We start from the raw sequence: 12,893 nt of genomic DNA, 5'->3' as shown, positions 1-12,893 counted from the left end.
GTTCTAGAAGATCCAGATGATTCAGAAGATCCAGAAGATCCAGAAGATCCAGAAGATCCAGAAGATCCAGAAGATCCAGAAGATCCAGAAGATCCAGAAGATCCAGAAGATCCAGAAGATCCAGAAGATCCAGAAGATCCAGAAGATCCAGAAGATCCAGAAGATCCAGAAGATCCAGAAGATCCAGAAGATCCAGAAGATCCAGAAGATCCAGAAGATCCAGAAGATCCAGAAGATCCAGAAGATCCAGAAGATCCAGAAGATCCAGAAGATCCAGAAGATCCAGAAGATCCAGAAGATCCAGAAGATCCAGAAGATCCAGAAGATCCAGAAGATCCAGAAGATCCAGAAGATCCAGAAGATCCAGAAGATCCAGAAAATCCAGAAGATCCAGAAGATCCAGAAGATCCAGAAGATCCAGAAGATCCAGAAGATCCAGAAGATCCAGAAGATCCAGAAGATCCAGAAGATCCAGAAGATCCAGAAGATCCAGAAGGTCCAGAAGATCCAGAAGATCCAGAAGATCCAGAAGATCCAGAAGATCCAGAAGATCTAGAAGATCCAGAAGATCCAGAAGACCCAGAAGAAGTTACCCGTTTTGGCGCCACTTTTACTCCAAAATTCGAAGAAAGTCAAACCTGAATATTCAGATGATTCTGATGAACCACAAGATTTTAAAGATCCAGAGAAACCAGAAGATCCAGAGGATCCAGAAGATCTAGAACATCCAAAAGATCCAGAATAACTAGAAGATCCAGAAGATCCAGAAGATCTTGAAATCCAGAAAATCCAGAAATCCAGAAGATTTATAAGATCAAGAAGTTCCAGAAGATCCAGAAGATCCAGAAGATCCAGAAGATCCAGAAGATCCAGAAGATCCAGAAGATTCAGAAGATTCAGAAGATCCGGAAGATCCAAAAGATCCAGAAGATCCTAAGGATCCAGAAGATCCTAAGGATCCAGAAGATCAAGATGATCCAGAAGATCATAAAGACCCAGTTAATCCAGAAGACCCAGAAGACTCAGAAGATCCAGAAGACCCAGAAGACCTGGCGATCCTGTGGATCTGGCGATCCTATGGATCTGGCGATCCTGTGGATCTGGCGATCCTGTGGATCTGGCGATCCTGTGGATCTGGCGATCCTGTGGATCTGGCGATCCTGTGGATCTGGCGATCCTGTGGATCTGGCGATCCTGTGGATCTGGCGATCCTGTGGATCTGGCGATCCTGTGGATCTGGCGATGCTGTGGATCTGCCGATCCTGTGGATCTGCCGATCCTGTGGATCTGCCGATCCTGTGGATCTGCCGATCCTGTGGATCTGCCGATCCTGTGGATCTGCCGATCCTGTGGATCTGCCGATCCTGTGGATCTGCCGATCCTGTGGATCTGCCGATCCTGTGGATCTGCCGATCCTGTGGATCTGCCGATCCTGTGGATCTGCCGATCCTGTGGATCTGCCGATCCTGTGGATCTGCCGATCCTGTGGATCTGCCGATCCTGTGGATCTGCCGATCCTGTGGATCTGCCGATCCTGTGGATCTGCCGATCCTGTGGATCTGCCGATCCTGTGGATCTGCCGATCCTGTGGATCTGCCGATCCTGTGGATCTGCCGATCCTGTGGATCTGCCGATCCTGTGGATCTGCCGATCCTGTGGATCTGCCGATCCTGTGGATCTGCCGATCCTGTGGATCTGCCGATCCTGTGGATCTGCCGATCCTGTGGATCTGCCGATCCTGTGGATCTGCCGATCCTGTGGATCTGCCGATCCTGTGGATCTGCCGATCCTGTGGATCTGGCGATCCTGTGGGCGATCCTGTGGATCTGGCGATCCTCTGTGGATCTAGCGATCCTCTGTGGATCTGGCGATCCTCTGTGGATCTGGCGATCCTCTGTGGATCTGGCGATCCTCTGTGGATCTGGCGATCCTCTGTGGATCTGGCGATCCTCTGTGGATCTGGCGATCCTCTGTGGATCTGGCGATCCTCTGTGGATCTGGCGATCCTCTGTGGATCTGGCGATCCTCTGTGGATCTGGCGATCCTCTGTGGATCTGGCGATCCTCTGTGGATCTGGCGATCCTCTGTGGATCTGGCGATCCTCTGTGGATCTGGCGATCCTCTGTGGATCTGGCGATCCTCTGTGGATCTGGCGATCCTCTGTGGATCTGGCGATCCTCTGTGGATCTGGCGATCCTCTGTGGATCTGGCGATCCTCTGTGGATCTGGCGATCCTCTGTGGATCTGGCGATCCTCTGTGGATCTGGCGATCCTCTGTGGATCTGGCGATCCTCTGTGGATCTGGCGATCCTGTGGATCTGCCGATCCTGTGGATCTGGCGATCCTGTGGGCGATCCTGTGGATCTGGCAATCCTCTGTGGATCTGGCGATCCTCTGTGGATCTGGCGATCCTCTGTGGATCTGGCGATCCTCTGTGGATCTGGCGATCCTCTGTGGATCTGGCGATCCTGTGGATCTGGCGATCCTGTGGATCTGGCGATCCTGTGGATCTGGCGATCCTGTGGATCTGGCGATCCTGTGGATCTGGCCATTCTGTGGATCTAGCGATCCTGTGGATCTGGCGATCCTGTGGATTTGGGGATCCTGAAGATCTGGGGATCTTTCGGATTTGGGGATTCTGCTGGTTTGAGGATCTTGCGGATCTGATGATCCTGCGGATTTGGTGATCCGGCTGATGTGGGGGTCCTGCGGATTTTTGGATCCTATGGATCTGGGGACCTTCCGAAATTGGGGATTCTGTGGATCTGGGAATGCTGTGGATCTGGAGATCCTGTGGATCAGGTAATCTGGGGATCCGGGCATCTTGGGGGCCTCGGAGTCTTGGGGTGCCATCCTGAGATCCTGGTTATCTAGAATTTGGATATCCTGGGAATATTTGAATTCACTTTTAGTTCATCTAAAATTAACAGAATAGAATATCGTATTTGTACAAAATTTGTACCATTTTATGGTCATAAAAAATCTAAACTTTGATACCATATTTTTCCCAAGACTTCTGAAGGTGATCCACCGAGAGGAAAAAGTAACATGCAATGTCATTGTTCCTCGCTCCCTTTGAGCCAGCCAGCCAACAACAACAGGTCTGCTAGGTGTCTGCGGTTTTCTGCCTGCCATCGCACTTCACCACATTGTGACAGTAGTGACCGGAAAGTGAAAGGAAACTCATTTGCGCCCGAGCCAAGGGACACGGCTGCTGCATCGTACGCGATGACTAGCGATCAGACGGCCGTCCGCCCGTCAAAAATGCGTGTGACTTCCACCACGCCACCTTCACGACAACCAGTCAGTCGATCCAATCCAATCGTCCAGCAGCAGCAGCAGCAGCAAATGAGAAAATGCCGACAAGAACGCACTCCAACACATTTCATTAGACACAGGCACGCTGGCTATCCACGCGGTCGCCCGCCACAATATCTCATTTGTAGGTCAAACGTATTAAGGTTCGCTCTCCGAACTACGCGCGGCGGAAATTATGAGGCTCTGTCGGCAGGGTTTCCAGCAGATCCGCATTCAAAAGTAAGCAACCTTGCGATAATTACTGTGCGCGAACGAGGAAAATTTCCCTCTTCGCGTAGATGACCCTGGGTCGTTAACGCATCTCGTCCAGGAGGGGCAAAAAAGAGAACTTTGTTCAACGCATTTTCGAGTGGCAAACGGATCCCGAACTGAACAGATGTTGCCGACGCGGCGATGCAGGCACAGTTCACAACAGCTAGTTGATTGTTTTACCTACTTTTTGGACAGCCCCTTCAAGGTCGAACGAAGTGTGCGGTCGGTCGGTGGAGAAACTGGACCTGTTGTGAAGTAGCGATCACACCCGATGTTCGTGTAGATAACAAAAAAGTGTTTATTGCAATCGTGCAACTGTCTGCAGCCTCCAGCGATGTTCGGGCTATGTTAAACTCGGCTTCGGTAATTTAGCTCGAGATGGAGACTGTTTTGAGCGCAGAAATCATACTAGATCGAGTAAGTATTGTCTTTTGGAACGATCATTCTAGAATCTAGACCACGATCGCCTAGACCAAGATACGTCCAGATACAGATCAATTGGTTCAGAACTGCTCGACATCGTCCAAAGCAAGTAACAGTAGAGCCAACGGGTAAGTACTAATTAAAGCATTAACGATCACATCAGCATCCACCTGCAAATTGTTATGTTGCAGTGCGCTGCACCGGAACGGTGAGATTACTTTACACACACACACGGCATTCTGATCTCATTCCTCTGAAAGGTCAACGAATCAGAATTCGAGTGCCGTGCCGTGGACATTATTGTGACAGCAATTTCCTGGTCGGGCGTGGAGTTCCATTGCGGCGGTAGTTGGAGATTGACATCTTAATATTTGTCACTTAATACTGTTGCAGTGCAACACAGCTGGACGCGTAGTGAACGATCAGCTATTGATTGAAACCTGATAGGTACAACTTAATTAGCGGGATATTTTGTTCCGCTAGTTGGCGGCAAGAACGTATAGTGAAAATGTCAATCTCAGATCCATTGCCTTGTTTATAACCAAATTCGGTAAACGAAAAACGTCGGGAAACAGGAAATTTGAAAAAACGGCTGTTCGTGTTGTTTAAACAAATGAGCTTCCTTGTCTGGAAGCGATGATTTATTTAGTGGTAAAGAGAAACATTTATTTATTTGTCTAATCAACAGGCTATAACATGATTGTATGATTGATCTCAATCAGCAATTCAGCAATATCATAAAAAGTTGATGTTGACATGTTAGACCTTAAGATTCGGATTCTTTGTAGATATTCATAAATAAATAACACTATTATTTTCACACAATACCATTCTATATTAATCTAATCTACACTCTCGACATTCACCATTACACATAGTAAAACAACAACCACAACATATATCTCACTCTCGCATCCTGACAGCTGCTTCACAGGGTGTTCCATGCCGTATTTCAATGGCATGCACAGGGGGTGCCACATCTCGTTTTTTCTCAAGGATCAGAAGACTCATCAAAGACGTAATCATCGAACTTCGTAGGACGTCGACTCATTCGTTTCGGTCGTTCAGAAGGCCCTGGTTGTTCCTTGTCCTGCCCGAGGCGTTTAGGTTCTTCAAAGGTCGTCGGTTGATCCTGCCTGCCAACCCCTTCCGATACATCATGATCCTCTTGAAAGTCCTGTGAAGAAGAAGAATTCATAGAAGGTTGGAGTTGTTCTTCACGGCCTAAAATCTTCTTTAAATGTGCCGAGCTGCGTTGGTAAGTTCTTCCGGTCTGTTGGTTTTGCACGGTAACGCGTGTTCCTGCCTTCGATATTACTGTGCATTCCGCTGGATCATACGTAGTTGCCAACTTGTTTCCTGGAGTAAGGTTTTGCATCACCACTCTATCTCCTTTCTTTAAATTAGATTCTTTTGCATGCCGTTTTTCGTTTTCCCGTTGTTGAGAATGGTACTTGCTACTCCAGTCGCGATCCTGGAATTCTTCAGTTGAAGTATTTGTCTCTACATCCCTTAGAAAAGGAATTTTAGTTCGAATAGTACGACCTATCAACAGCTGAGTTGGAGTTTTTCCAGTTACAGAGTGTGGAGTTGAGTAGTACATGATAAGGTATTCATTTAGATCCTTTTGCCAACCACGTTTCAAGGCTGAACTAATTTGCAGTCGTTTTAATAGTGAACGATTTTGTCTTTCGACTTCTCCGTTTTGTTGTGGCCAGTAAGGTATTGTTAAATTGAGAAAAATACCATTTGTTTTACATTAGTCGCTCACTTCCGAACTGAGAAATTGTTTGGCGTTGTCTAAGGTAATTGTGCGAGGGAATCACAAACGCCTGAATATGCTATGTAGTCTATTGACTGTCTCTTTGCCGGTTATTTTTGTCATAATTTCGACTTCCTTATATCGGCTATAGTAATCAACTATCACCAACAAATAATCCCCGGAAGGCAACGGACCAAGAAAATCGATCGCCACATCTATCCACGGTTTAGAAGGCACCGGCTTCTATGCAACGGCTCTGGTTTCTGAGGTAATCCAACTAGTCGACATCCTTCATAAGTAGCAACTCATCTAGCAATCTCCTTGTCCATTCCTAATCACCATTTATTTGAAATATTTATTAATGTGATCTCAAACTTAGGACTAATATTACACTCACCTGGCCACCAAACTCTATCGCGCATCCTTCGTTTCATCGCTGGTTCACCTGGATGTCCTTCATGAGCTAACTCCATAAACCTTCTTCTTAAGCCTTGTGGAATAACCAATGGTTATTGCGCACTACTATTTCACCAACAAGGCCCAGCTCATTTTGACAAGGTTCATACGATTTTGTCTCAGATCTGTACCATGAACCAGAACGTAAAGCATCTCTCACTAAAACCATCTCCGCGTCATTGATCATTGACTTTGTAGAGCTTCTACTTTACTTTCGGCAGGTCGAATACCTTCTCTCGAAACGTGATGACCCAGGAAGTCTAATTCGGTGACTTTGAATACACATTTCCTAGCATTCAGTAGAACATCATGCTTTCGTAAAACATCCAAAACCTTTCGCAAACAACGATCATGATCTTCCTCATCAACACCAAATACAAAAATATCATCAATAAAATTGACACAGTTCTCACAGTCGGCCAAAAGTTGCTCAATTATCTTCTGAAACATTTCTGGAGCACATGACACTCCAAGCATCAACCGTTTGTATTTGTACATTCCACGATGAGTGATGAAAGTTGTGATACAACGGGATGATTAATCAAGTTCAATCTGATGGAAAGCGTCCTTTATATCCAGCCTTGAAAAGTACTTCGCCGACTTGAAACGTGGGAGAAAGTCTTCTATTGTAGGCATTAGGTGATGTTCTCGCTTGATTGCTCGATTAGCAACTCGCATGTCCACACAAATTCGCAGTTCTCCACTGTCTTTCACTATGACGACCAGAGGCGAAACCCAATCACTGTATTGATCCACCTTCTCTATTATATCGGTTGCCTCGAGTTGATCCAACTTCTCTTCTATTCGGCTCAGTAAGGCGATCGGAGGTCTCCTAGCATGCTGAACCACTGGTGTCACTGACTTGCCGATTGGTATGTGCAGTTTTATGCCTTTCATCTTCGGAAAAGTCGATTTGACAACAATCTTTGTCATTTGAATCAAAAAAAAATTAACTTTAAACAATAACAGTAATATAATGATACTAACATACCTACGCAATTTGATTTCGATCACTTGGAACTCCCAATCGCAGAACGTCCAGTTCCTTTGCCGTATCCTTCCCCAGCAGTGGCTGATTTCCGTCACGTACCACGTAGAACCTTGCATCACACCGGGCCTGGTGATCTCCGTTAGGAATCTCGATAGTAGAATCAAACATCCCTATAGCATCTAACGACCTTGAAATCATTTTTTTATACATTAATTTGTTTGTATTTTAACGTAATGCTAATTCCACACTTTACCTTGAATTCGTACCGTAGGCACGAAATTTCTGATCAACGCTCTTGGTAGCATTCCGAATAGGAATATTTTGCGATTCAAGCCAATCCCAGGTAGAACCGTCAATTATGTTCTTGCGACTACCGGAATCAATTAACATTTGAGTCATTACACCTCCTAGCTTCAGCCAAATGAACTCATCGCCATCGCCAATGGAAAATATAAAACTCTGACGATTTCTTTCATCGATCTCTTCTACTTCTTCCGACGGAACCACTCTAATACGCTGTGGACCTCGCTGGGGATTTTGTTGTGGACCGCTTTTCATTGGTTTGCTTCTTTGAGATTCAAACCTCGATGTTTTTGCACTAGCAGTTTTACATTTCTTGGCAAAATGCCCAATACGCTTGCAGAAACCGCATTCCTTGTCTCGAGCAGGACACTTGGGGTCATTTCCAAGATGTCCTTTTCGACCACATCGAGAGCACTCTAATCCAACTCGCCCGGGTTGATCACCATACATACGGTTTATACTTCCTCCTGCATTGGAAAACGATGTCATGCTTGACGGGCCAGGTGTCACCATTTGGCTGGCTTGGTATTTAACCGACTGAAGAGAAGACACTATTTTTAAAGCATCATCCAAAGACATGTTATCTTTTTGCAAAAGTTTTTCCTTCAGATCAGGTGGAGCCATAAGTATTATTTTATCAATGACGCATATGTCACGGCTGTTTTGCTGCGTTTCACCAAAATTGCATATATGCTTGCTCACGAGCTCGCAACATAAACTTTTCAAGATTCTCTCCGGTTTCAGGTTTCAGAGTCCAAAAAATATTTCGTTCCATCGAATCATGGTGTTTAGGAGCGAAATATTCATCTAATTTACCCAACGCGACTTCATAAGGGTTAATATTGTCCGACTCTACCACATCAGCATCGGGAATAGACTGGAAAACTTCTTGCACATCTGGCCCTGCTTTCGCTAGCAACAGAAATTTCAATTTCGTTTGGTCTTTTTCTCCACTAGCAGCAACTACATACTGAAAGTTGCGCTTCCAGCGGAGCCATTGACCTCGAATCTCATTCTGAGCTAGAACCTTAAAGGCAAATTGTTGCATCTACCATTTATCCATGTTCCTATATACGAAATAATACGTTAATCATAATAAATTTAGATAGTTTTACGGCATTTAAGCCCCACTGTAAAAGAACTTCTGCTTTTATCAATATCAGTTTCTCACTTATTTTGTTCAACGGCATTAAAGCCAAGTTTTCCGGCATTTAAACCAAATTTTCCGGCATTTAAGCCAACGGGATCAAACCCTTCCTTATCGACATCGACACCAATCAGCCTTTATTTGGCAATCGGAATTTAAGCCATCTTCATTAAACAACGGCATCTAAGCCTAAATCTTCCGCATTGAAGCCTTTTTGCAGTGGAACTTTGCCCATTTTCTTCGTTTTCTTGGATAACATACCTTTAGAATATCAGACAAATAAACACAAATGTCGTACCAAATTGCCTCCAGGCGATGCTTAAGCACAATTATTTTTCAGTTATCACTAAAAACAAAACATTTAGGAAATTATTTACGATTCAACCATAGACTACACCATGTAACAGATTAACAGAAATTGCACTTCTCACCTTTCCGTTTTTCCGCAGGTTCAGAGTACCGTCCTCGTTGCCAATGTTAGACCTTAAGATTCGGATTCTTTGTTGATATTCATAAATAAATAACACTATTGTTTTCACACAATACAATTCCATATTAATCTAATCTACACTCTCGACATTCACCATTACACATAGTAAAACAACAACCACAACATATATCTCACTCGCGCATCCTGACAGCTGCTTTACAGGGTGTTCCATGCAGTATTTCAATGGCATGCACAGGGGGTGCCACAGACATATTCGAATAGTCCATCTCAAACTTTCCCGTTAAACCAAAGATAAAACAAAAGTTATTGAGAGATTTGCACAAAAGTGCACGCGGCCGATCGCTTCCGAAAGGTACAGCCGCGGCTTTCACTCCCTCTTTACTTCATCCTTATGGGAAATAACATTGCGAAAACGATAGACCGCGTGAACTTAATTTGTGCAAGGCCTCTTTTTGAAACATTTCAACGACCGCGCGGTGTTAACGTTTCAAGAAATCTGACTATAGTTTTATTATTTGGATTTCTTGTAACATATCCTGCCCACCGCATCCTTCCGGCTTTGGCCACCTTCTGGTTTCTGAGTTTGAAAAAGAATGCAGCGAGTTTGTTGTTTCATCCTTCAACGGTGGTTTGTACACGGTGTACGGGATTGTTCACCCAAAACCCTTCCGCAGGTTTTCCCACCGCCCATCGTCGCTTTGATAAGTCTGGTTATCTTTCAAGAAAAGCCGTTTTCGTCCATAATTATCCATAACTCTGTGCCGCCTTGTAATCGATGAACAAGGGACCTGCTATTTACTGCATTACTAGAGGATTTGCTGTACGATGGTGCACTGGTCCGTTGTCGACTGGCCGTCGATGGAACTGGCCTGATAACTTCATTCGTCATGTTATAGGTGATAGCACTTCGTGTACGGCATTCAGAATCGTGATCGCTCGGAAGTTCTCACCTCTTCCTTCCACTCCTCCAATTGTTATTCCGTTTCTCAGATTCTGACAATCATGTGGTGAACCGGAATGGTCAACTTTTCCTAGTTCATCTTAATGAGTTCAGTTGCAACACCATCATTACCAGCTACCTTATTGTACTTGAGCTGTTGAATGACATCACTCAGCTAGGGAGTTGATTGGTTATCACGGTTTCTGTGGCAAAGTCGCACTTTTTTCTTCGCCTTATTTATGTTTAAATAGATCGTCCTCTGGTACTCCCTTCGCAAATTTTGAAGTGCCAAGTTCTTGTATGTCGTTTTTATCGCCTAAGATATCTTTCACTAGAAGACTACGAGCACATCCAGTCATCTTCAACTGTGTAGTGTAGTCAAGCTTCACGAAGGAGGGCCAATGAATCTGATTCACACAAAATATAGCTACATTAGGATGTATCCCCAGGCGAACATCGACTGCCGGAATCGTCAATCGATAGTGCCCAATCCTGGCAACGAGATGAATAAACATCCTAGCATTGGGCAAATCTAGCTGAGACATCGATTTTTGTGAATCGATTCGAATCGGATCAGCAAAATCAATTTACCGCAGTGAAGAGAATTGTCAGACAAAAGAGGCACAAAACAAGCAACAAAGAAGGTGCGACGATTACTCTTTATCCCTACTGGTGACATGATCTCGAAATTTTTTGTTGCAGACAAAACGGAAGCTGAATTTGTTGCGTACTTTTCAACTCGTGAATAATCAATTATTGCTAACCCAAAGTCGAAACTGTTTGATGATAGAGCTTCACCAGAGTTGCAGTGTTTACCGGCTCGAAGTTACCGTTCGAAAATCGCAATGCAAGGCTTAAAAATCTCTAAACTCGTGGTGTACGATGTTCATCCCATTTTTTTCAAGTTGGGACAAACTTATGTCGCATGGGTTTGTTTGTCGCAACAAATACAGGTTGCGACATTGTCATTATTGTTGCGCGATGGTTGAATTTTGATTCCCTGATTTACCGATTTAATCGAATGCTTTGAATCGATGTTTTCACATCGATTCGATATTATAAAATATTACAAAACCATAAATTGATTCGTTTGCTGCATGTAGTTGAAGTTCATGGTATGTCTAAGTAAATTCAATATCAAAATTTGAGATTGCACATGCACTTCAAACACTTCGTGAATCTGATTCGAAAGTGGATATAACGTTGAGAGAGTGCATTCTGAAAAACAAAAATGAAATTCAAAATTTCGTATCGAAAGAAAAATACTGAGAACCTGAGATTCCCCAGAACTCTGAGAAGTATTCCCATATAGTAGGGGAGACTGAGGAGACTTGATCCCTGGGGAGACTTGTTCCCCCCATATTTTCTCGGAATCAAAAACAGTTTTCTTCTAGCATATTTTTTTCCAAAACGACATCTGGACAGACGACAATGATTTGGCTACAATTGATTATAATTGTGTATTGCATTATTTTTTAATGGCTGATGGTTTGTTTTCGGTCTTTCAGAAATCTTTTAGGCGATTCCGAAAAATCTCAATAACTTTGTAAAAATTTAACCAAATCGTATCAAAATTTCACAGCACATAGTATAAATAAAGTACTATCAAACGTATTTGTCCAAATAAGGCTGTTATATAAATATTCCAAATAATGTAGCTTAGTGTACACAACAGTGACATGGGGAGACTTGATCCCTCGAGGATTACACACACATTATACATATGAAAAATAAAATTCTCTTTGGAAGCCTCTATTTACTCGGAATACTAGTAAATTCAGTGATAAAACGTGTCAGATAATTATTATTTTAGTACAAACCATGAAAAGGGGATCAAGTCTCCCCATTTTCAAGATACGGTATATCCTTAACAATTTAAGGAAATATTATAATGTCAAATACACCGTATGCATCAAGAATGCAAGAAAACTTGAAAAGAAAATGAATAGGAAGCTTCTGCAGTTATTTTCCCTTTAAATTAACCATGTGCTTAAGAGGGGATCAATTTTGACCCATTTTTGAAAAATACATCATAAGACATGCCTCCATGAAAACACAGTTTTGAAAACTTTAACAATAATTTAAAGTCCTTCTGTTGTGTATAAACTTGCAATAGATGTTTACCTGCCATTCTGTATGAAAAATGGATCTAGTTTTGTGTTTTTTCTTAAAATTACAGGCAAATTAAGAAAAAGGGATCAAGTCTCCCCAGTCTCCCCTACTGAGATGAATTCCCGCAGAATCTTTAAAGAGAATGCTTAAGAATTCTGTAAGGAGTTCCTCTAGAATTATAAGAGAGATTTCTTACGAATGCTGAAAATACACCAAAATCCTGAGCGACATTATCTAGAAAATAAAGCAAGACTCTTCCGGTATCTTGGTAGAAAATCTCTCTGAATTTTATTAAGGATTTTCCTAGAATCCTGAGAGAGATTTCCCCATTTCTATGAGACGGATTATAGCAGAGTCTCAAGATAAATGCTCCTAGAATCCTATGATAGATTGTCTCAGAATCAGGGATGCCATAAATACAGATGTATCTGTATTATACAGATTTTAAAGCATCCCTACAGATTTCGTTTTCTATGAAATACAGATTTTTGAGCTTGAGAAACTATTTTATTTTCGTATAGGATACAGATTCTTAACCCAAATTTTGTATGGGATACAGATTTTTGTAAATAGTGACACAGATTTTTCAAAAAATCATCTGGCTTCCCTGCTCAGAATCCTAAGATAAGCTTTCCCTTGGAATTTTCAAGAATCCTAAGAGGGGTTATCCCAGAACCCTGAATAGGATTATCCCGGAATCCTAGGATGAATTCTCCTAGAATTATGCGAGGAATTTCA

The 12,893-nt window shown here is 43.1% G+C and overlaps 1 protein-coding gene across 1 annotated transcript; it reads right to left on the bottom strand.

Annotated features, from left to right (window-relative positions):
• Nucleotides 1–6,783: 6,783 nt before the first annotated feature.
• LOC109403417 (uncharacterized) lies at nucleotides 6,784–8,021 on the bottom strand. The gene is made up of 2 exons (XM_062849739.1): nucleotides 7,456–8,021; nucleotides 6,784–7,389 (listed from the first exon to the last, which is right to left on the bottom strand). The coding sequence occupies exons 1-2, from the start codon at nucleotides 8,016–8,018 to the stop codon at nucleotides 7,203–7,205; spliced, it is 750 nt and encodes a 249-aa protein (XP_062705723.1). The 5' UTR covers nucleotides 8,019–8,021; the 3' UTR covers nucleotides 6,784–7,202.
• Between the last annotated feature and the right edge of the window lie 4,872 nt (nucleotides 8,022–12,893).

This window comes from Aedes albopictus, chromosome 1 (assembly GCF_035046485.1).
Source record: "Aedes albopictus strain Foshan chromosome 1, AalbF5, whole genome shotgun sequence".
In the NCBI taxonomy this organism is placed as follows: domain Eukaryota; kingdom Metazoa; phylum Arthropoda; class Insecta; order Diptera; family Culicidae; genus Aedes; species Aedes albopictus.
This window is presented reverse-complemented; position numbering and strand designations above follow the sequence as displayed.

Excerpts from the sequence above, each read along its gene's own strand:
- LOC109403417 (XM_062849739.1), bottom strand. The coding sequence starts at position 8,018 with ATGGTGACACCTGGCCCGTCAAGCATGACATCGTTTTCCAATGCAGGA. Across the intron at positions 7,390-7,455 it reads GCCTACGGTACGAATTCAAG|GTCGTTAGATGCTATAGGGA; the intron begins GTAAAGTGTGGA and ends AATGATTTCAAG.